At 39.4% G+C, this 25,570-nt stretch overlaps 1 protein-coding gene across 1 annotated transcript; it reads right to left on the bottom strand.

Annotated features, from left to right (window-relative positions):
- Positions 1–2,576: 2,576 nt before the first annotated feature.
- LOC145131352 (uncharacterized) lies at positions 2,577–2,975 on the bottom strand. Its single transcript, XM_079066051.1, has one exon. The coding sequence runs from the start codon at positions 2,973–2,975 to the stop codon at positions 2,577–2,579; it is 399 nt and encodes a 132-aa protein (XP_078922177.1).
- Positions 2,976–25,570: the final 22,595 nt, after the last annotated feature.

Raw genomic sequence — 25,570 nt, 5'->3', positions numbered from 1 at the left:
TGGCCCGCGCCCGAGCCCTCTCTACTGGATGCTCCGTCAGTGTACAACGTCCATCCTCGACTGCTATCTGGTACTTCCCTTACTGCCCGGATTCCTTCTTCAAACGAGCCTCCCTCGCCCAGGATCTCAAGCAAGAAATCTGTTAACACCTGTCCCTTAATGCTCGTCCTCGGGCGATAGCTGATGTCATGCTCTCCCAACTCGATCGTCCATTTTGCTAACCGGCCCGATGTTTCCGGCTTAAGTAGTATTTGCTTAATAGGACAATTCGTGAGGACTTCAATCTGGTGCGCTTGAAAATAGCGCCTCAGACGCCGCGCAGCGTAGACAAGCGCCAGTACTAGCTTCTCCAAGGCAGGGTAATTGAGTTCGGGGCCTTGCAGCGCCCGACTGACAAAATACACCGGTTTTTGCTCCCCCTCCCTTTCTACCACCAACACGGAGGATATTGCCTCATTAGAGGTCAAAAGATACACCTGTAGTGTTTCGCCTGGGATGGGGCTAGCCAATGTGGGTAATCTCTACAGGGCTTCCTTGATCTTCTGGAGTGCTGACTCTGCCGCCGCCGTCCACTGGAAATTGCTTTTCTCAATGAAGCCTTTTAGCGTGTGGAATAGCGGCATGGCTTTGTCAGCTGATTTCGAGATGAACCTACTGAGGGATGTAAGTTTCCCATTCAAGCCTTGTGCGTCCCTGAGGGTGCTTGGAGGTGGTGTTTCGATGAACTCGTCTACCTTGGTTGGGTTGGGCTGGATGCCTTGTCTGGTGACATAGTACCCCAAGAATTGTCCTTCTTCTACTCCAAATGTACATTTGGCCGGGTTCAGCTTCATCTTGACCTTTTCTAGCGTGCTGAAGGTTTCTTCGACATCCCGCAACATTCTTTTCTCGTTTGGGCTCTTAATTACCATATCGTCGACATATACCTCGATGTTTCTCCCAATCTGGTTGGAAAATATCGAGTCGACTAGCCGCTGGTACGTGGCCCCCGCATTTTTTAATCCAAATGGCATTTTGGTATAACAAAAGGTCCCATGGTCTGTATAGAAAGCTGTCTTTTCCTCGTCTCCCTTGCTCATCAGAATTTGGTGGTAACCTTTATACGCTTCTAAGAAGAACTTGAGCTTGAACCCCTATAATGACTCCACTTTTTGGTCAATTTCTGGGAGGGGATAACAGTCTTTGCGGCATGTCGTGTTTAGGTCAGAAAAGTCAATGCACATGCGCCATGATCCGTCATGCTTCCGTACCATGACAGGGTTAGTGATCCAGGTTGGGAAAACCGCTTCCCTCAAGATTCTAGCTTCCGTCAGCTTGGCTACTTCTGCATTGATCGCCCTGTTACGGTCCCCTCCTTGGACCCTCTTTTTTTGTTTGACCTCCTTCGCGCCCGACCTAGTCATGAGCTTATGCTCGATTACTTTCCTATTCACCCCTATCATGTATGTAGGGGTCCATGCGAACACATGTTTGTACCGCCTGAGCAAGTCAATCAGCACTTCCCTGGTACGATCTGGTAGACCGTGACCGATATTGATTGGCTGATCGGGATATTCTTCGTTGATTACCTCCTTTTCTTTCGTGGATTCAGCCCGCGCCTTCTTGGTTTCCCTCGCGGTTTATGCTGGTTGCATGACCGTAAAATATTGCAATTCTTTTGGCGGTGTAGCAAGAATCATGGCCGGGCCGTCCGCGATGCTAAACTTCACGATCCCGTGCATTGTTGACGGGACCGCCCCCAGTTTAAGCAGGCTCGTCCTTCCCAAAATGATATTATGCTCTGCCGAGAGCCGGATTACCATAAAGTCAATCAAAACTGTTTTCTTTCGCTGCTTATCATGGCTGGTTAGCATGAGAGGTAAGTGGATTGTGCCGAGAGGCCATAAACTATGCCCAGTGAATCCTACTAAACTCCCTGCTGTGGGTCTCAGATTGTCCTTCCAACTGTCCGGAAGAAGACGAAAGCAGTGCTAGTAAATTATATCTGCCGAGCTCCCCGTGTCAATGTACACTCTATATATGACCACATTCTTAATGGAGGCTTGAATGATGAGTGGATTATCGCCCCTCCAGCCTTCCGGACTAGGATCCTGTGCTGAGAACGTAAGTGGCCGTGTTGGGATTGCAGGTCGTCCCTGGTCGGATGGGCGCATGTCTCTACTTCTTTTGCCTTGTATCATGAATATCTCTTTGGGCTGGGTGCCCTCTCGCAGTGTGCTCTCAGCGTCGAACTTAGCGCGTAAACTTCATGCTATTTCTATTAGATCTCCCTTGAGTTGTTTCTCCTCCATTTCTTTCTTGAGAACGGAGCAGTTGGTAGTATCATGCGTTTTGCTCTTGTGATATTCGCAATACCGACTCTTGCGCGCTTTCGCTTGTTGTTGCTTCTCTGTGACCACACATACGTTCGGCCTGTGGCTCCGCCTATCATCCCTAATGAACGGCCTGAAACGCCCTTGGGGCCTTCTCCCTCGCCCAAAATGCCTATGTCCCCCTTGAGTCTCCGTGTGGGTTGGGCTATGACGTTTTGTCATCATGGCATTCAGGTATGCTTGTTTCGTCTCTTCGACTTCCTCCTATCTCAAGTATCGTTCTGCCTTTTCTTTTAGTTCAGCTCGCGTCTGAGGTTTCTTGCCCATCAGCTTCTTGGACAGGGGACCCGGTAAAAGTCCCCATGCGAAGGCTCCGGATATGAGGCCTTCGTCGTGTCCTGGCACGTCCAGTGTGGAGTTGATGAACCTTGTGAAGTACTCCCTCACACTCTCACCTTCTTTTTGCTTGCAACCTATGATGGAGTGAGAATCTCCTTTATATTTCCGCAACTGCATAAAGTTGGTGAGGAACAGATACTTAAGCTGGGCAAAGTTGTAGATGCTGCCCGGGCGGAGTGTTTTGAACCAGGTTCCTGCGTTCCCGTCAAGCGTTGTCGGGTAATTCGTGCACCAGAATCTTTCGTTAAGCTTTAGTGACGTCATTGTCCACTCATACATATCAATGTGACTGTCTGGGTCGGTGGTGCCATTGTAGGTTTTGAGGTTGGGGAGTTTGGCTGTATTTGGTATTTCGTAGTCTAACAATTCTTTAGCGAACGGAGATGTGACACTTCGGGATAAGCAATCTTGGTTTGGGATGGCTAATGGTCCTTGCGAGTGAGATTAAGGAGGAAAAACACCTGATAGTGCATGATAGCCTGGGCTTGGACCATAGAAGGGCTGCTGTTGGAACGGTAATTGAAGTGAATATCAGGGAGGAAAAGGTTGTGTTTGCATTGGAGGGTTACTCGTTCAAGCTTGCTGCCGGCTGTCATTGGTGGTGATGGTGGGCTCACCCCATGTGCCTGCTGCAGAGTAAAAAACCGGCGTGGGGGTTATTATCGTTTGCGCCAGCGGTGGTAGCGGAAGCATCGAGCGTGTCCCCATTAGCATTTGGTTCGGCAATAACACCTGGGATGATGGTTGTATGTTTGGTATTTGGTTTAACGGCAGTACCGTTGAAGGGATTGGAAGCGGATGTTGCATCGTCGGCGTGAAGAATGGTGGTATTTGGGGTATCGGAGACTGCGTCGCTGTTGACTGGAAAGTTAGTGGCGTCTGGAGCGATGTGGCTAGAGGCACCGTCACCTGAGTCGATCTTGGCTGTTGGAATGAGAGTTGCATGGTGGTACCAACGGTTGTGCCTAGGGGTGTGGGCGGCGGACAGCTTTTCGACGGTATTGCGGTTACCGTAGAGCTTCCCTCGCCCGTGGCATCTCTGTTGACCGCCGTCGGTGGAGGTGTTTCGTCTAACGGTGCCATAGACCGTATCGGGCTGTTTTGAGCTCCTCTGTGCCCATTGTTGCCGTCGGACGCCATTGATTTCTCAGAGGTGTGCTTTTAGTTACGTTCTTCGTCACACAAACGGGTGGCGCCAAATGATGCGACCTTGGCTCGACCCTTAGTTCGTGTCTCCTCGTCGAACTCCGGGTAGACTCTGCAAGATCACAAGAAAGAGAGGCCGTCAGCCATTTCCCGGGAGGACGCTCCCGGAAAGACGCTCTGACGATCAAGTTAGAAGGTATTTTAGGGTTTTGGTGGATATAGCTGGGGAAGATGGCTTACCTTGTGCGTTCTAGAGCGTACCCTTTTATACCTAGCGATCCTGCTCTATCCATACGCGACAGGATCGCTTTAAGGAGACTGGGCCATAGGCGTTGATTGGTGGGTCGTGCGCCTCTATCCGTTAGAGCGCCCTTATTGGCTCTGACGGTAATGGTCTGATCCTGCCTCTTGTCTCCTGACCGTATCTTTTGTCTTGACGCTTGGAGCGTACCTGGCGGGCGCGAGCTTTTTGTCGGGACGTTGAGAGCGCTTCTGGCGGGCGCGAGCCTTTTGCTGAGACGCCCTGCTCTTAGGGGCGCCGACAGGCGCTGAGCCCGCTGAGCTTGGTTCGGCTGGCACGCCAGGTTTCTTGGCCAGGCGCGGTTCTGTCGTGCTTGCATAGGCACGTCATCATCAAACAAAGTAGTGCAAAGTTTGTTTCGGAAACTCAGATAAACACTAGTTTTAGAATTTAAAAAGCACGTAACTTATTCATACAATCTCCGTTTTGGATGTTCTTTATATCTAAATAGAGGTGAGATCATATTCTATCCAAAAAAAATTATCTATTGCTCTCAAGTATACTTAATGCAAAAAAATATATTTTTAGGGCATAAGTTAATACTAATCATGTGAATTGTTTCCTATTTGTTAATGACTGTCGACTTCGAGCAATTTGGAGTTATACAAATGCAACCATGAGTGACTTAGCTTAAACTGACTATAATAATTTAGAATAATCCAATGATAGGTCCTAATACAGATGGGTTCGCATGTCGTTTGACCGACAAAATATGACCTATTTTTACCAATTGTTTTATAGCCCAAGACTACGTAATTGATATGTGCGAGGAAGGTTACAGACCGCGCAGAGTCATAAGAAGGATTATGCATATCAGCATCAGTCTGATCTTGAGTTCCAGGTTGGGGATTATCTATACCTGAAGGTTTCACCTGGAAGGGTGTCATCCAGTTCTAGAAGCGGGACAAGTTGGGCCCCATGTATATTGGACCCTTTAGAGTGTTGGTTCAAGTGGGCAAGGTTTCCTACCAATATGATTTGTCTAAGGAGATGAGTCAAATTCATAGCACTTTTCATGTTTCTCAGTTGAGAAAGGGCTTACTAGACGATTCCACAGTGGTTCCGTTGGACGAAATTCAGGTGGATGAGCGCCTGAACTATCTTGAGTGGCCGATCATGATCCTACATAGGAAGATGAAGACCCTAAAAAACAAGGTTGTGAAATTGGTTAAGGAGAAATGGCATCACTGTAAGGGTTCCGAATGGAATTGGGAACCAAAGGAGGAGATGAAGGAGCACTACCATGAGTTATTTGTTGCCGCGAATTTCGTGGTGGAAATTTGATTCAAGTGATGGAAAATTGTAACGCCCCTATCCCGGGTATAATTCTTTTATCTACTAAGTTGTAATTTTTGGAAAATTGGTCATAACATGATGCGGTAAGAACCAGACACCGATACATGAAACGTCGATGGGTGGTGGTGCGGTGGGGTCCTCAAGATGGCATAGTGGCGTCTTGGGTTCAAAACCTTAGATCTTGGGCATTGGGCCCTAATTAAATGCTCTAACTTGTAGGGTTTCCTCATTTGGAATCCCTATCATCTATGAACGACCCTCTCTCAAACCCTAGCCCTGATATGTGGTTATTGAGTGTTTGAGATTCTTTGGATGAAGGTCGAAGGAAGAAGAATCCCCTCTTGTTTCTTGTGTGTTTGGTTCCAGATTAGATCCACCATCTTCACCTCATTTCTAGTCTCTTGAGGCTATAAAGTGTTGGATTAGGGTGTCTAAGGTCTTAACTAAAATGGTATATTGAGTGAATAATAGTAAAGTCCTTTTTGGGGTTGCCCTCATAACCAGGAAATGGCCATCATTGATATTAAGAGAAATATATTATTTATTAATATATTATAGGATTAATATATCAATTAGAAATGAAAATAATTAATTAAGAATTGATCATAGTTAACTTAATTAATTTTTCTAGATTAATTTGAATTAAATAATGGGTCCAACGGTTAGAATGCAATTGTTCAAAAGTTAAACAAGGAAGCATTCTAGAACCTCCGTAGGAGGGGACGGTTTTGGAGTCCCTCTCTAAGGCTTATAGAAGCCTCATTAGTTAATAAGGAAAGTGAACTTGAATTGCATTATAATATTAATATCTTGAATTTAAATTAGGGTTTCTTACAACTAGTAGGCTGAAGAACCCAACACAAGCATAAGGAATTTTTGAAATCACATTCCCTCTTTATACTTGATCCTAGGATTTTGGTGTAGTTCATTAGAGTCTTCCACACTATTGGGGATAACATTCCAAGTAGGGATCTTCAAAGTACATTGCTATTTACGAAAATAACGATAAGGTATGTTTATTAAACCATTGTGATTTTCGATTTTAGCTAGGTTATTTAGTCGTTTCAAAGGATGTAGCTATTTTGAGAACAACCATATAATTTCTAGGTTGCATGTGCCCATAAATGTTATGTGAAATTCCGTAAGTACATAGAAGTAATATAGAAGACCCATTAGCGGTATCAAAGCCTTAGGTTTGTTCTATAATTTTCACATTTGTTATACCTTAAAAGAAACCTGAAAATCGAAAATACCTAGCCCTTTAGGGTTTTCAAAAATTGCCTTGCCTCCTTGTCTTTCTCGAAAATTGGTAGGGTTTCCTAGTTTCCTTATTTGTCATTTTAATTGCCTTCAATTTTGAACAACTAAAACTAGATAACTTAAACCCTAATTTTTGAAAATAAGGAAGAACTAGGGTTAAATAGATTAATTAATTAATAGTCTAAGTAAAGATAATTATTTAATTCGTAAATGATTTAATTAATTTTATTAATTAGTTAATTAAAAGATAAATATTAACTCAAATATGGTTTAAAAGATTAATTAATTAATAGTTAATCAAGATAATTAAATTTAAAACTTGTATTTTCAAAAAAGGTTTTAAAATACACCCTATACATTTATAAGATTAAAAATACTGTATGTATAACTAAAAGTCAGTTAAATCGATAGTAGACCTCATTCATGAAGCCACAGTATATGAGAGGTATAAGGAAACGACCTATAAAATGATCGTTGAATGGGTGTCATTTTCACTCACTGCTTCTTTGTGTGGTGGAGGGTCGTTAGCCGAATAGGTTTTATAGGACATAATCATATTAAAAGTATAATATATAAGTACTACAACCTTCTAAAAATCCCATTCTTGTTACTGATGGGTTTTGACCATAACTACAAATCCTATGTGTTCATGCAACCCTAAAAATAAGGATCTCGGTTTTCACTTGTTGAACATGCAAACTTGAATATCAGTGAGAACACCCTAGGAAGCTAGTATATAATTCGAAATCTATACAAAATAGGGTTTAGATGTCTACCTTACTTGTTATGTATTAATAACAAGAAAACCTTGTAGATCTTTAACTCTTGAAAGCAAGTGCCTCAAATGTGACACCTCTAATGGCTTACAAACACTCTTTGCAAGAGGATGAGAGGAGAAAGGAGGGAATACTCTTAGAAATTCGACTCTTCTAGGGTTAGGAGCATTGCGGCCTAAAATCACAAGGGTTAGGCTCCTTATATACTTGTGGTTGCTTAGTCCAAAAGCTAGGGTTTGCAGGTGGAAACCCTAATTTCCTGCTTAAGGCCTAAGCAGCCCATTGACTCCCTAATTAGAAGCCTTGGACGAAAACTTATAGGGACACCCTATAATTTTTGTCCACTCCTATGCAAGGGGTACAAGAGCCCAATTTCATAACTATCAATGATTTACAAAACAGCCCTTGTATATTTAATTAATTCCTTTAATCCCAAAATTAATTCCAAATCAATTTCTGATTAAATATTAATTAAATAACATGATATCTAATTAATATTTTATTGTCATAACATATTAATAAATCATTCATATCAATTTATTATTCCAAATAATAAATTCAACTTCTCTCCAAAAGTCATGCTGTGAAGTTGCAAGAGTGAAGGCAACCCAAAAGGGCTTGTGATTCTATCAATTCAAGTATATATACTAATTATAGTTATGGGCTTAGACACCTAATCCAACAGTCTACCACTTGGATAAGTCTAATAACTATAATTGCAAGTACAACTTCAAAAAATCGACCAACACATTGTAGCTTTCAAAAGCCGGTGTCGAACTCTAACCTAGTCAGTTATGTGTCCTTTATATAAGTGATCAAATATTCCTCCGTTTCACTCCAAAACATGCTACATGCATATTCATAAATAATATCATACATTGACAGTATGATTACAAAAGACTGGATACAAACCGACTAAGTTTTAGTATATTACAAAACTACCTAGGATATTATAATTTTTTATACAAACATAAACCCAAATAAAAAAGTAATAGTATAAACTATTCTAAATCTTCCAACAGTATATGATTATAATGGATTCTCATTACCTGCAATTGTTAAACACTGAGAGGGGTAAGCGGTGACGCTTAGTGAGTTCAATAATAGATACAATATAACGCAATGCCATATACATATCAATATGACAGAAGAAAAGAGGTACAAAGAACAACAAAGGCAGATGAGTGTCATATGACATGCTTTCCATATCAATGAATAATCTGATTCAAAGGTATACAATCAATGAGACATAACAATTTCAATACTTGATATACATCAATAAGACTTTTGCCCATATGGCATGGAAAAATAACCAATTTCTGAATAAACATTTTGGCTAGCAAATTATAGGCTTTCAGCCCTGCCTAGCCTTCTGCCGATGCCATAATGGTAGAAGTCATTCTCTTACGAGACATGCTCTACACGGCCAGAGGCTACATACCTGTGCCCAAGTGATACTTATGTCATACACTTCGTGGTCTAAGGTATAACTCATTATCATAATAACACGGGAAAGCACATTGAACATATAACACATAACATACAATTGTTCCTATATATTGAACTCACCGTGAAATAACCGAAGGAATAAATGATATTTTGGGCAGTACTTCGACTCTAAAAAAATGACTTTCTGTGACGAAACCGGGGATTTTAGTTAAAATCCAGACTTTACGTGGGCAGAGTTTCGACTGGAAATATGATTTTCTCAGGAACTTCGAGGCGTCGGGACTTTCTTCGGGTTTTAGGGATGATACCGGGACTTTAGGGGGGGTTAAAAGTAGCTTGGAAGAGAGTAAAAAGTGAGAGAGAGTGAGAAATTGTAACCTAAAACCGGAGGGCTTCGATTCCTATTTATAGGCTGAATTTCGAGATTCACGACGTGGACCATGCTTGTTCACGTCGTGAGGTTTGATCCCGACCATCTCCTAGGCTTGCCGTGTGTCTTCTAAGCTCGAAACGCGCCGTTCACTGAGTTCACGTCGTGAAGACTGTGTTCACGTCGTGAATGCAGTCAAATTCTCGAAGTTTGTGCTCCGAACTTCAAAAATTCATATCTTTTGCATACGAGCTCCGTTTTTGACATTCTTTATTTCCACGCATAGGTGAGATTATGGTCTACATCTTTCATTTAGACTATGTCGGCTAATTTTGATTTATTTTTAATATTATATTAATATTATATTTTTAACGGGCCGAGACAGGAAAAATCCGTTAAAATTTCATAACTTCTTCATCTGACGTCCGTTTTCGCCTGTCTTTTTACCGTTGTACTACTATTGACGAGACCTTTGATTCTCGTTTAGGTTGCGTCGGCTAAATATCGCTCGATCTTTATTTCGAGTTTTTAGCTGTCTACCGCTATTCCGAAACTTAGAAAAATCATAACTTCCTCATACGATGTCAGATTTTGACGTTCTTTTTATGAAAATTCTCGGTTTAAAAAATACTACGACTTTCATTTAGATCACCAAGTCTAAAAATTAGTTTATCAAAAACTCACTTTTTACGTCATTCGGCGCCGTGCCGGTTTTGTCGCGAATTTCGATTGGTCATAACTTCTTCGTTATAACTCGGATTTCGATGAGGTTTTCGCCAAAATGTTTCTAACGAAATTATCTACAACTTTCAATAATAAAATTTTACTTATTTCAAATTTTATATTTTCGTTAAATTTCGATATTTGACTTATAATTGGAATCTCATAAGACTTCCAATATTTTCCAAGTGATTCTAAACATAGTTTTACTTCATTTCTAGTAAAAACTATCTGTTAGAACTCAACGCTCAAATTCATATAATATTTCATTACATTTTTCACTTTTAAAAATACATAACACGATAACTGAACGTGTATGTTACAATATCGTATGGAAATGAGACATGAATTATAATCATTATTTCCGTCCAAGATTTGTTTCCCGATTTCCGATTTTTGACGACTGATAACAGACTACTAACTGAACACATCAATTCAGTCCAGGCTTGGCCAAGCGCTTTATATGTCATCATCAAATCATTGAGGGGCCCACAAATATCACTTTTTCCCGTTTAGGACAAAAAGAAAGGATAAACTTCGACTCATATGCTTGCACTATTCACTCATCAAATCACTCACAACAATATATTTTATAACATCAAGTTACTGATGCGTTTACATAATATCAATGCACAACTGACTCGTAAACAACAACTCATATGTCTCCGTTTCAAGAATATAAGATATTATCGTCTCAAAACTACTCGTGATAAAATCCATGAAGTAATTCTATGAGTGTGGGTTAATCCAATACTCAAATCCCCATTTCAAAAGTACTCGTGAATGTTGCAGCAAACCATTGCTATGTCTAAACCCTTAGACAATCTACAATTCAATTCACGACAATCTTAATTCACTAATTACTTCCAAAGTATGATCGACTTTGGATGTTTTGAATAATCCAATTATTCGGGAAGTAAAACATACGGAGTGAAACACAATAATAACCTAATTAAATATGGTCTCAAAACTACTGAATACAAATAAAACACTTATTATTTAATCACCATATTAATTAGACTTTATTAATTGTATAATGTTTCGATTAATCAACTAAACACTTGAATTAGACATCAGTCATGCCATGTTCCAATCATGCATACCCTGTCTCTCTATGGTCCTTCCTTTGTGAATAGATCGATTGGACATTATTTCAATGATGCTCATTTCACAATTTCAAATTCTTATTACAAGTGTAAGAATTCCAAATTCTTGTCACCACCAAATGTGTTAGAGTCTAACCATGGATGCAACATCCTTTTGTGATGACGTGGCCTGAAAGTCACCGAGACTTTGCCAACCAAGTCACAAAATGTTCCATTGAAACTGAGTTACTTAAAACAATTTCATGGTGATGAAGTATCAAATTCAAGGTAACTCCTTGAACACCTTCCTTGCATTAAGGTTTCTAACTCACATGTAGATAATAACCAACTCCTACTATGGAAACATTTCCATATTTCCACATGACTATCACTTTTGAACAAGAGCTACCTCCACTCAGAACATGTTAATATGGTCCGTCCAAATATTACTATACTTCTAACTGTCCACAAGCAATCAATCTTCAGCGAACCTCAGATTGTTCTTGACAATTGTTTAACAACTTTAGTCATATCTTGTTCTAGTCCTTTTTATCTCTTAATGCCCTAGGCAGAAAAATCAGATCAAGCGAATATTATAGCATATGTAATCAATCCTATATCTGAAGCATATGGGATTCGACACATAACGTCTTACATAAAGACACGATACTTGATCAGTCTCTGGCTATAATATTTCCATATATTGAATTTTTCCTATGTGAATCACTTCAACATGATATTCCTATATGTTCATGTCTAAGTTCCATGAAAATCCTTCAATGTAAACTTTTAGATTTGAAATGAAGTATGAGTGTCATCTCCCCTAAATACTTTTATAGCGAAACAATTCCCAAACTTCGCAAATTTGAAATCTTTGTTTCCTACAACTAGTATTTCCAACCTGCAACACTTAATATACCAATTATGCCCCCACTTAGCATAATAATTATCTTCTTGCTAGCATAATATTTATGCTCCCACTAGCTTTTATATGTATCTAGAAATCAATTGGACTTCTAGAAATTAGTAGTATTGACTTTCTTACTAAAGTTCAGATTTCTGATACGTGATGCTTCGATAAGTCTTCAACCAGACTTCTCAAGCTCATACACCTTTTATTAGAAGGCATATGTGTGTGTTTAAACCTTTTCAGAACTTATAGCAATAAGTCCTGAATGTTCAAACTATTACTTCCCATTTCTAACAATTCGAACTATGAAAAGGGATGCCGTAATTATAAACGAATTTGAGAACACAATTATCACACCTGCTAACCATGATATCAATAAGATTCAAAATCTACTAGCAAAAGTGTTTCCTCATAATCTTTTTCAATAATTAGAGAGAAACCTTTTGCCACTTAGATTTTATGGTGTATGTGTTCCTATCCATGTGAATTTGTCATTTCCGACCTACAATCATAAGATAAGGTTGAGGACAAACCAAAATCAAAATTTGTTTTTCCTTTCATGGACTGAACTTTGCTTATTCTTAATTTCTTTCCATCTGGTAGCACAAGGTCCTACAAACACTTCCAAGTTGTCAAGAAGCTCACTCATATTGATCAATGTATTATCACTGACCAACGTGCTTTGCCTTTTGCAGTCAAATGAGAACCAAAGAAGTCACATACATTGCCAACTCAACTGGAAGGTACATAGAAACAAGAATATGTCAACACGATAGCTTATCAACCTCAGGTTGTGTGCAAGTAATAACCAAAAGGTTTATTCTTGATTGACTCTTGAAACCCTTCAAGACCAATAAGACTCCCACTGACTTCTTGACACATAAGTTTTTCTCTCAAGGAACAATCCTTGACAAGCAAAAACAAATATTCAAAAGTTTGTGTGGACTCTCGACAAGAAAACACTTCATGTAATTGGTCTTAGGTTATCCATTGTTTCAATCAAAACCACACAACTACCAATTCCAAATATGCTAGAGTAAGAAAAAATTTCCGCTCCACATTTCATGAGGTGTTATAAACCTACTTAGTTTCATATGGGATTCTTAGTTACTAGATTATGACTCTAAAACTTAATTTGATACAAAGTATGACTCATCTCTAGATTAAACCATTTCAACAATATCTGAATCTTCTTTTTAGTCATATAAATGCACTAAGATGTCCTTAGAGGATCAATTGTGACATGGTTCCACATCTATGATGATGATCATAAAACATGATACTAAAGTATTCTCCTTTCCTTTCAGATCAGAGAAACTTTTATCTTTCTGCCTAATAGATTCTTCATATTCGTTCTGTCATTCTTTGAAACCTTTCAAAGAATCATAATTACACTTAATCTTATAAGTATAACCATATTTAATGAACCATTAGTAAATTATGACGAATAGAATTATCGTCCTTTGTGGTGGATCTGACCAGTCCACATCAATGTGTACTAGATCCTTTAGTCCTTCACTTATCTCACATAAACACGTGAACAAGGAATTAGTCTAAATTTTCCAAAGACCAAGATTCCCATACATCATACAATTTGAATTGTATGACTCCGAGTTTCTATCCAATTGAAACTTGGGTGATGATAATTCCTTTGCACTTGGTCAATGATGACATTACCACAAATGATATAACAAAGAATAAAATCCATATTTAACATTGCTAATAATAGAAATATAACCACCAATTTCCATAAATACCATTGTAAGGAAATATTTAAAGTAAACAAGATAAAACAAAAATTTTACTTTATTGATAATGTGCAGAAAAATTTGTCCTTACAATGCAAATATATATGAAAACTATGTTTCTACATATTTCCTAAGCAATCTATTAAGCAGCAACTTCAAATTTTTATCATTGAATCATGTGATCGAAATCCATCTCTCACGATCAGAATTAGCTTACTTCTTCTTAAGCTTCCTTATTTCTCTTAGATCCATCAAAATGTGACTATCAAATCATGTAATAAGAATATATGAATAAGAACTTAATAAAATAGAGTTAGATAGTGGATGTACCTGAAGTAGAGTCATACAACTTGACTTTACTATATCTGCAATCTTTGAGGTAGACAGGGCAGCTTCGCATCCAATGTCCCTAGGAACAGCACATGGGACTATCTCAGAACTGGATTTTCTCTTTACCATATGGTCAAACGGTTTGACCTTGGCCGATCCCTTTCCATTCGGAAGAGAAACCTTTTCTGGAGTACCATTGTTGCTATTGTCCATGGAGTTTTGGGAGACAGAGCCTTCAAATAAATTTTCTTGACCAGTGCTCTTCAGCATTTCTGCTTCAACAGAAATTAGCAAACATGTCAGATCAATTAGGGTCACGTCATGGTCCCTCTCGTGGAAGTCTTCAATAAGTTGACTATATGAGTTAGGAAGTGAAACTATAACCAAGTCAACAGCCATCTTCCTCTGGAAAATGACATCCAACATTCCCAATCTGTCAATGTGCGACTTCATGTTTAGAACATGTGCACACACAAAATTTCCATCTAGGTGTGTGCATGCCAACATGTCTTGAGTAACCTTGAACTTTTCAAGTTGAAGAAAACGTGGGTTGGGGAGAGTCACTGGAGGAGGTGGAGGAAGAGTTGGGGAAGCATGATTTCTAGTTCCACCATTTGAAGAAGGGAACATTCTTTCACCTTGATCAACTTGTGGAAGATCATCTTCGGAATGAGAAGGAAAACTATTTCCAGAAGGATTAGGAGGACCATTGTTGTCTTGACTCGACATCTATAAAAGGAGAAAAGAATTCAAGTTAGTTGATTTATTTAATCCTTAATTATTAACCCAAATTTAAATTAAGTCTAGGATCCATATTTTCGATTCGAATTCTGAAGAGGGATGCCGTAATCAAATTCGAATCTATTTTAGGTAGGTAAGCATTCCCAGTTTCAATCTAATGAATCTCCTTGATCTTTTGAGATTCATTGAACTATTCAATGGCATGTTTAATCTCGATTATGCTCTCACTTTGTGATTGGGATGTCGAGGATCGCAAACAAGATGTGAATAACCATGCAAATTAGCTTGGTAATTCTCGATGTCATTTATCACCCAATCGATGTGCCGGTTAAACACAAACGCTCCATCGATCAATGATAATTTACGAGACACCCATTGCCAACAATATTAGTCCCATATTAGTGTGTCAGTTAACCACACACACTCCACTAACGACCAATAAGGTGCAATGTGAATTTCATGGGTTAGCATCAAATTCACATTTTTCCTAAAGCAACTAAGAATGAGATTTTAGAAAATGGTTTAGTTACTTTATAATTCATTATAATTTTAATGAGAGTTTAGTGTCCTATCAAACCCGTTCGGCTAACGACCATCCACTAGTCAAGAGAGCGGTAGGTAAGAGTGGATACCCAATGGCGGTCATTTTATAGGTCGCTTCCTTAAACTCCCCTTATAGACCAGCTTCGTGAATGAGGCCTACTAACGGTAAGACTGACTTTTCTTATACATATATAAATAAATTAAACTTTTAATTTTATATAGTATAAGGGTGTATTTTAAAATTTTAAAATTTTAAAATACTAGGGTTTAATCTTTTAATAAATTAAACTTTTAATTTGCTTAAATTTAAACCTTTAAAAATACTAGAGTGCAAGAAATTAAGATTTCAAGATTAAACTATTTAATTTAAATTTTAAATTTTGAAACCAAAGGGGGTATTTTTTAAAACTTTCAAAAATACTAGGTTAAATTTTTAATAATTAAATTAACCATTAATTTTATCTTTATCAAAAATTAAACCAAATCATTAAATTTGATAAGGATATACAATTACGTTTAATTAAAATTCAATTTTAGGCAGAAAAACGAATTAAGGTAATAATCCAAATCAAGCCAAGATTATCAAAATCAAAAATTCAGGGATTTGACTGGCCAACTCGTCGAGTCTGTGCAATGCACTCGTCGAATTGGGCCAACTAGTCGAATTCCACATATGAACTCGTCCACTTCTATGAACAGAATGATGATTCTGCTCCCTTCATCTTTGAACGATTCAAAATTACATCAAGTTCAACTGAAAAACATCCTAGGCTTTGATACCACTGATGGTTTTGAGCATAACTATAAATCCTATGTGTTCATGTAACCCTAAAAATAAGGATCTAGGTTTTCACTAGTTGAACATGCAAACTTAAATATCAAGGAGAAAACCCTAGGAAGCTAGTATATAATTTGAAATCTATACAAAATAGGGTTTAGATGTGTACCTTACTTGTTATGTATTAATAACAAGAAAACCTTGTAGATCTTTAGCTCTTGAAAGCAAGTGCCTCAAATGTGACACCTCTAATGGCTTATAAGAACTCTTTGCAAGAGGATGAGAGGAGAGATGAGGGAATACTCTTAGAAATTCGACTCTTCTATGGTTAGAAGAATTGGGGATGAAAATCAAAAGGGTTAGGCTCCTTATATACTTGTGGTTGCTCAGTCCCAAAGCTAGGGTTTACAGGTGGAAACCCTAATTTCCTGCTTATGGCCTAAGCATCCCATGGACTCCCAAATTAGAATCCTTGGATGAAAACTTATAGGGCCACCTTATAATTTTCGTGCACTCCTATCCAAGGGGTCAAAGAGCCCAGTTTCACAACTATCAATGATTTGCAAAACAGCCCTTGTATATTTAATTAATTCCTTTAATCCCAAAATTAATTCCAAATCAATTTCTGATTAAATATTAATTAAATAACATGATTTCGGATTAATATATTATTTTCATAACATATTAATAAATCATTCATACCTATTTATTATTCCAAATAATAAATTCAACTTCTCTCCAAAAGTCATCCTGTCAAGTTGCAAGAGTGAAGGCAACCCAAAAGGACTTGTGCTTCTATCAATTCAAGTATATACCAATTATAGTTATGGGCTTAGACACCTAATCCAACAGTTACTTATGATACAAATGTAAAATTGTATGCTGATCTATGAAAATCCACATTGGTTCTTTGTGAGTCGTTAGTGGAGCGTGCATGGTTAACCGAAACACTAATTGGGGAATACAAAGTTGAACAATGGCACAACTCGAGTTGATGGTTGTTAATGGAGTGTGTGTGGTTAACCGTCACATCAATGTAAGATCATAAACAAGTACGAGGTTGTCATGCTGGTTTTGCAGGTTATTCACTTCTTGTTTGTGATCCGCGACATCCCAAACATAAATTGAAGAGCATAAATTGAGATTAAACATGGCATTGAAAAGTTTAATGAATCTCGAAAGATCTAGGAATTTCATAATATATTGAAATTGGTAAAGTGCCTTACCTACGTTAAATAAATTCACAATTAGATTACGACACCCTCTTCTTAATTTTGAATTGTATTTTTGGATCTTAGCCTTGAATATCAATTTGGTTTAAAATATCTAAGGATAATCAACTAACTTGTAACATTCCGTTTAAAATAAAATAAATAAAATGAAATAAATAAATAAATAATAAGCCCTAACAACCCGAGATGTATTTTATATTTTATTTTATTTTAGCCTAAATTCGTAATAATTTATCGGTGTTACCCATAAGGAGTTAAATGATAAAATTTCCAAAATTTGGGGTCTAAATAACATTAGGACTTGAAATGTAAGAAATTCGTGAAGCAAGGGCTGTTTAGTAAATACTGGATTTAAATTGAAAAGAAATTATATAGGCAGGGACCAATCTTGTAAAAAGGCATTCGAGTTTTGTAAAACACGGGACTTGAACCCGGTTCCTTACCCCTCCCGTTTTTAAGAGTGCAACACCCAATCCCTAACCCTAAAAATCGTTGTGGCCGCCACCTTGTGTCCTAGCCGCCATCGCCATCTATCGAGTCACATAGTTCCACCGAACTCGACCGCCACCATCTTTCCTGACCGACGACATCCCCCCCTTACGTCAGAAAGAGAGCGAGACAGTCTGGAGAAAATGAGTTTAGGGCTGTCGCAGCACTGTCTTCGTCGTGGTGGCCTACTGCCGTGAAACCGAGTAGCCACCGCCTTGCTTCTGTCGCTGCTATCACTTCTGGTGAGAAATTGGAGAAGGTGAGTAGGAGAATCAAAGAACAAAGTGGTGAGGTGTTACTATTGCATTCATTTCAACAGAAAAGACGTGTTTTTCTGTGGCTTCTTTCCCTTCTTCCGTGTGTGGAACCGACGACAACAATCTAGATGTCGCCCCTCACCACCGCTGTTAAGTGTGGGTGTGTGTAATGCATGTGTGTGTTAGTTTCTGCCGATTGTGTGGCATTAGTAGGTGTTGTGGGTGTTTTAGGGCGTGTTTGTGCATTGCTCAGCTGGAAAACCAATGGAAACCCACCACCACCACCGTGAGGTGGTGGCTGCCGGTTTCTGTCGCCGTTCCACCGCCACCATCCGTCACTTCGGGTGGTTGTGTGTGTGTGTGGGTTTTTGATTAACGTTACGTGTAAAGCGAGAGGTTGTGGATGGTGTTTGGACCTAAAACTTATAACTCCTGCCCTTGAAATGGTGGTTGCCGCCTCCTGCTGCCATTGACCGCTGCTGACCACCACTGCATGAGGTGGCAGTGGGTGGTTCCTGATTTATTGAAATATATATTTATTTAATTAGCTAATCATCTAACTTCAGGATATGGAAACGCTAATTAGGATTTAGAAAACCCTAATGTCAATAAACCCTAGTTTTTGGAGTTGGTCGGGACCCGCGTTAAAGCTGTTAATTAAACTTTAAATAATACTTAATATTGGACTTAATGCAATATTGGAGTTAATGGATTAAGTCCTTAAGGGGTTAAGTGTGGAACACTAACCCTAGTTATCATTTTATGTGAAAACCCTAGAATCGGGGAGCTCTATTTGCACAATGACCGGCAATGTATTTGGGCTGTTGATTGGAATATTATTTCACCCGAAAATGACTAAGTCAAACCTTAATCAGTCCTACCCTTAGGTGATTAATTCCTTAATGGGTTAAGTGTTATACGTAACCCTAATCGTCATTTCATGTGAAACCCTAATCGTCATTTCATGTGAAACCCTAATCGTCATTTCATGTGAGGTGGTCACTGTTGCAAGTGATTATGACCTGTGATCGGGTATCGACTCAAGTATCTTCCTGTAGGTGATTGGAAGTGAGTTGAAGCTGGTAGATTTCTTCGTTGCTACAGTGGTTATCTACACGCATATCAAGGTGAGTTTCACCTCACTATACCAATGGGTCGAAGGCACCAATGCCGGCCCACTAGTTTCGGTTATCTGTTAGTAGAGGGATACCTTAGGGACTGTGTATAGTCATGTAGGACAGACTACAGACTCTTGATCCAATCTATCTTACCTGTTCCTCCTTTGGTTGTGGTTCTAGAGTAGGATCATCTGTCCGGGTGACTATCTCACCTCTGAGTATATACGGCCATGCCTTCCTTGGATTGTGGATATTGAGTATGTTGTTATGCTGTAGTGATATGTTAGATACGTGTTCTGGTATTGAGTATGCTACTATGTTGTTGTGATCTGTTAGATGTCTGTTCTGGTATCGAGTATGATGTTATGCTGTAGTGATCTATTAGATCTGTCTCCTAGTATTGACTATGTTGCTTCATGGTAATAATCTATAGAACTGTATGTTATCTATGATTGCTGGTTATCATCTACGGAGTGCCCTTAGGGACTGTCGGTGGTCATGTAGGATAGCCTGAGAACTCTTGGTCTAGGCTCTCTTGCATGTTCCTTGCTTGGTTGTGGCTCTAGGAATTTCATAATATATTGAAATTGGTAAAGTGCCTTACCTACGTTAAATAAATTCACAATTAGATTACGACACCCTCTTCTTAATTTTGAATTGTATTTTTGGATCTTAGCCTTGAATATCAATTTGGTTTAAAATATCTAGGGATAATCAACTAACTTGTAACATTCCGTTTAAAATAAAATGAAATAAATAAATAAATAATAAGCCCTAACAACCTGAGATGTATTTTATATTTTATTTTATTTTAGCCTAAATCCGTAATAATTTATCGGTGTTACCCATAAGGAGTTAAATGATAAAATTTCCAAAATTTGGGGTCTAAACAACATTAGGACTTGAAATGTAAGAAATTCGTGAAGCAAGGGCTGTTTAGTAAATACTGGATTTAAATTGAAAAGAAATTGTATAGGCAGGGACCAATCTTGTAAAAAGGCATTCGAGTTTTGTAAAACACGGGACTTGAACCCGGTTCCTTACCCCTCCCGTTTTTAAGAGTGCAACACCCAATCCCTAACCCTAAAAATCGTTGTGGCCGCCACCTTGTGCCCTAGCCTCCATCACCATCTATCGAGTCACATAGTTCCACCGAACTCGACCACCACCATCTTTCCTGACCGACGACATCCCTCCCCCCTTACGTCAGAAAGAGAGCGAGACAGTCTGGAGAAAATGAGCTTAGGGCTGTCGCAGCACTGTCTTCTTCGTGGTGGCCTACTGCCGTGAAACCGAGTAGCCACCGCCTTGCTTCTGTCGCTGCTATCACTTCTGGTGAGAAATTGGAGAAGGTGAGTAGGAGAATCAAAGAACAAAGTGGTGAGGTGTTACTATTGCATTCATTTCAACAGAAAAGACGTGTTTTTCTGTGGCTTCTTTCCCTTCTTCCGTGTGTGGAACCGACGACAACAATCTAGCTGTCGACCCTCACCACCGCTGTTAAGTGTGGGTGTGTGTAATGCATGTGTGTGTTAGTTTCTGCCGATTGTGTGGCATTAGTAGGTGTTGTGGGTGTTTTAGGGCGTGTTTGTGCATTGCTCAGCCGGAAAACCAATGGAAACCCACCACCACCATCGTGAGGTGGTGGCTGCCGGTTTCTGTCGCCGTTCCACCACCACCATCCGTCACTTCGGGTGGTTGTGTGTGTGTGTGGGTTTTTGATTAACGTTACGTGTAAAGCGAGAGGTTGTGGATGGTGTTTGGACCTAAAACTTATAACTCCTGCCCTTGAAATGGTGGTTGCCGACTCCTGCTGCCATTGACCGCTGCTGACCACCACTGCATGAGGTGGCAGTGGGTGGTTCCTGATTTATTGAAATATATATTTATTTAATTAGCTAATAATCTAACTTTAGGAGTTGGAAACCCTAATTAGGATTTAGAAAACCCTAATGTCAATAAACCCTAGTTTTTGGAGTTGGTCGGGACCCGCGTTAAAGCTGTTAATTAAACTTTAAATAATACTTAATATTGGACTTAATGCAATATTGGACTTAATGGATTAAGTCCTTAAGGGGTTAAGTGTGGAACACTAACCCTAGTTATCATTTTATGTGAAAACCCTAGAATCGGGGAGCTCTATTTGGACAATGACCGGCCATGTATTTGGGCTGTTGATTGGAATATTATTTCACCCGAAAATGACTAAGTCAAAGCTTAATCAGTCCTACCCTTAGGTGATTAATTCCTTAATGGGTTAAGTGTTATACGTAACCCTAATCGTCATTTCATGTGAAACCCTAATCGTCATTTCATGTGAAACCCTAATCGTCATTTCATGTGAGGTGGTCACTGTTAAAAGTGATTATGACCTGTGATCGGGTATCGACTCAAGTATCTTCCTGTAGGTGATTGGAAGTGAGTTGAAGCTGGTAGAGTTCTTCGTTGCTACAGTGGTTATCTACACGCATATCAAGGTGAGTTTCGCCTCACTATACCTATGGGTCGAAGGCACCAATGCCGACCCACTAGTTTCGGTTATCTTTTAGTAGAGGGATACCTTAGGGACTGTGTATAGTCATGTAGGATAGACTACGGACTCTTGATCCAATCTATCTTACCTGTTCCTCCTTTGGTTTTGGTTCTAAGGTAGGATCATCTGTCCAGGTGGCTATCTCACCTCTGAGTATATACGGCCATGCCTTCCTTGGATTGTGGATATTGAGTATGCTGTTATGCTGTAGTGATATGTTAGATACGTGTTCTGGTATTGAGTATGCTACTATGTTGTTGTGATCTGTTAGATGTCTGTTCTGGTATCGAGTATGATGTTATGCTGTAGTGATCTGTTAGATCTGTCTCCTAGTATTGACTATGTTGCTTCGTGGTAATAATCTATAGAATTGTATGTTATCTATGCTTGCTGGTTATCATCTACGGAGTGCCCTTAGGGACTGTCGGTGGTCATGTAGGATAGCCTGAGAACTCTTGGTCTAGGCTCTCTTGCATGTTCCTTGTTTGGTTGTGGCTCTAGGAATTTCATAATATATTGAAATTGGTAAAGTGCCTTACCTACGTTAAATAAATTCACAATTAGATTACGACACCCTCTTCTTAATTTTGAATTGTATTTTTGGATCTTAGCCTTGAATATCAATTTGGCTTAAAATATCTAGGGATAATCAACTAACTTGTAACATTCCGTTTAAAATAAAATAAATAAAATGAAATAAATAAATAAATAATAAGCCCTAACAACCCGAGATGTATTTTATATTTTATTTTATTTTAGCCTAAATCCGTAATAATTTATCGGTGTTACCCATAAGGAGTTAAATGATAAAATTTCCAAAATTTGGGGTCTAAATAACATTAGGACTTGAAATGTAAGAAATTCGTGAAGCAAGGGCTGTTTAGTAAATACTGGATTTAAATTGAAAAGAAATTGTATAGGCAGGGACCAATCTTGTAAAAAGGCATTCGAGTTTTGTAAAACACGGGACTTGAACCCGGTTCCTTACCCCTCCCGTTTTTAAGAGTGCAACACCCAATCCCTAACCCTAAAAATCGTTGTGGCCGCCACCTTGTGCCCTAGCCTCCATCGCCATCTATCGAGTCACATAGTTCCACCGAACTCGACCGCCACCATCTTTCCTGACCGACGACACCCCCCCCCCCTTACGTCAGAAAGAGAGCAAGACAGTCTGGAGAAAATGAGCTTAGGGCTGTCGCAGCACTGTCTTCTTCGTGGTGGCCTACTGCCGTGAAACCGAGTAGCCACCGTCTTGCTTCTGTCGCTGCTATCACTTCTGGTGAGAAATTGGAGAAGGTGAGTAGGAGAATCAAAGAACGAAGTGGTGAGGTGTTACTATTGCATTCATTTCAACAGAAAAGACGTGTTTTTCTGTGGCTTCTTTCCCTTCTTCCGTGTGTGGAACCGACGACAACAATCTAGCTGTCGCCCCTCACCACCGCTGTTAAGTGTGGGTGTGTGTAATGCATGTGTGTGTTAGTTTCTGCCGATTGTGTGGCATTAGTAGGTGTTGTGGGTGTTTTAGGGCGTGTTTGTGCATTGCTCAGCCGGAAAACCAATGGAAACCCACCACCACCACCGTGAGGTGGTGGCTGCCGGTTTCTATCGCCATTCCACCACCACCATCCGTCACTTCGGGTGGTTGTATGTGTGTGTGGGTTTTTGATTAACGTTACTTGTAAAGCGAGAGGTTGTGGATGGTGTTTGGACCTAAAACTTATAACTCCTGCCCTTGAAATGGTGGTTGCCGCCTCCTGCTGCCATTGACCGCTGCTGACCACCACTTCATGAGGTGGCAGTGGGTGGTTCCTGATTTATTGAAATATATATTTATTTAATTAGCTAATCATCTAACTTTAGGAGTTGGAAACCCTAATTAGGATTTAGAAAACCCTAATGTCAATAAACCCTAGTTTTTGGAGTTGGTCGGGACCCGCGTTAAAGCTGTTAATTAAACTTTAAATAATACTTAATATTGGACTTAATGCAATATTGGACTTAATGGATTAAGTCCTTAAGGGGTTAAGTGTGGAACACTAACCCTAGTTATCATTTTATGTGAAAACCCTAGAATCAGGGAGCTCTATTTGGACAATGACCGGCCATGTATTTGGGCTGTTGATTGGAATATTATTTCACCCGAAAATGACTAAGTCAAAGCTTAATCAGTCCTACACTTAGGTGATTAATTCCTTAATGGGTTAAGTGTTATACGTAACCCTACTCGTCATTTCATGTGAAACCCTAATCGTCATTTCATGTGAAACCCTAATCGTCATTTCATGTGAGGTGGTCACTGTTGCAAGTGATTATGACCTGTGACCGGGTATCGACTCAAGTATATTCCTGTAGGTGATTGGAAGTGAGTTGAAGCTGGTAGAGTTCTTCGTTGCTACAGTGGTTATCTACACGCATATCAAGGTGAGTTTCGCCTCACTATACCTATGGGTCGAAGGCACCAATGCCGACCCACTAGTTTCGATTATCTTTTAGTAGAGGGATACCTTAGGGACTGTGTATAGTCATGTAGGATAGACTACAGACTCTTGATCCAATCTATCTTACCTGTTCCTCCTTTGGTTGTGGTTCTAGAGTAGGATCATCTGTCTAGGTGACTATCTCACCTCTGAGTATATACGGCCATGCCTTCCTTGGATTGTGGATATTGATTATGCTGTTATGTTGTAGTGATATGTTAGATACGTGTTCTGGTATTGAGCATGCTACTATGTTGTTGTGATCTGTTAGATGTCTGTTCGGGTATCGAGTATGATGTTATGCTGTAGTGATCTGTTAGATCTGTCTCCTAGTATTGACTATGTTGCTTCGTGGTAATAATCTATAGAACTGTATGTTATCTATGCTTGCTGGTTATCATCTACGGAGTGCCCTTAGGGACTGTCGGTGGTCATGTAGGATAGCCTGAGAACTCTTGGTCTAGGCTCTCTTGCATGTTCCTTGTTTGGTTGTGGCTCTAGGAATTTCATAATATATTGAAATTGGTAAAGTGCCTTACCTACGTTGAATAAATTCACAATTAGATTACGACACCCTCTTCTTAATTTTGAATTGTATTTTTGGATCTTAGCCTTGAATATCAATTTGGTTTAAAATATCTAGGGATAATCAACTAACTTGTAACATTCCGTTTAAAATAAAATGAAATAAATAAATAAATAATAAGCCCTAACAACCTGAGATGTATTTTATATTTTATTTTATTTTAGCCTAAATCCGTAATAATTTATCGGTGTTACCCATAAGGAGTTAAATGATAAAATTTCCAAAATTTGGGGTCTAAAAAACATTAGGACTTGAAATGTAAGAAATTCGTGAAGCAAGGGCTGTTTAGTAAATACTGGATTTAAATTGAAAAGAAATTGTATAGGCAGGGACCAATCTTGTAAAAAGGCATTCGAGTTTTGTAAAACACGGGACTTGAACCCGGTTCCTTACCCCTCCCGTTTTTAAGAGTGCAACACCCAATCCCTAACCCTAAAAATCGTTGTGGCCGCCACCTTGTGCCCTAGCCGCCATCGCCATCTATCGAGTCACATAGTTCCACCGAACTCGACCGCCACCATCTTTCCTGACCGACAACATCCCCCCCCCCCCTTACGTCAGAAAGAGAGCGAGACAGTCTGGAGAAAATGAGCTTAGGGCTGTCGCAGCACTGTCTTCTTCGTGGTGGCCTACTGCCGTGAAACCGAGTAGCCACCGCCTTGCTTCTGTCGCTGCTATCACTTCTGGTGAGAAATTGGAGAAGGTGATTAGGAG

The sequence above is a fragment of the Lactuca virosa genome, chromosome 8, assembly GCF_052849685.1.
Source record: "Lactuca virosa cultivar CGN04683 chromosome 8, Lactuca_virosa_CGN04683_v6, whole genome shotgun sequence".
Lineage (NCBI taxonomy): Eukaryota > Viridiplantae > Streptophyta > Magnoliopsida > Asterales > Asteraceae > Lactuca > Lactuca virosa.
The sequence above is the reverse complement of the archived record's forward strand: the minus strand, read 5'-3'. Positions and strand labels throughout refer to the sequence as shown.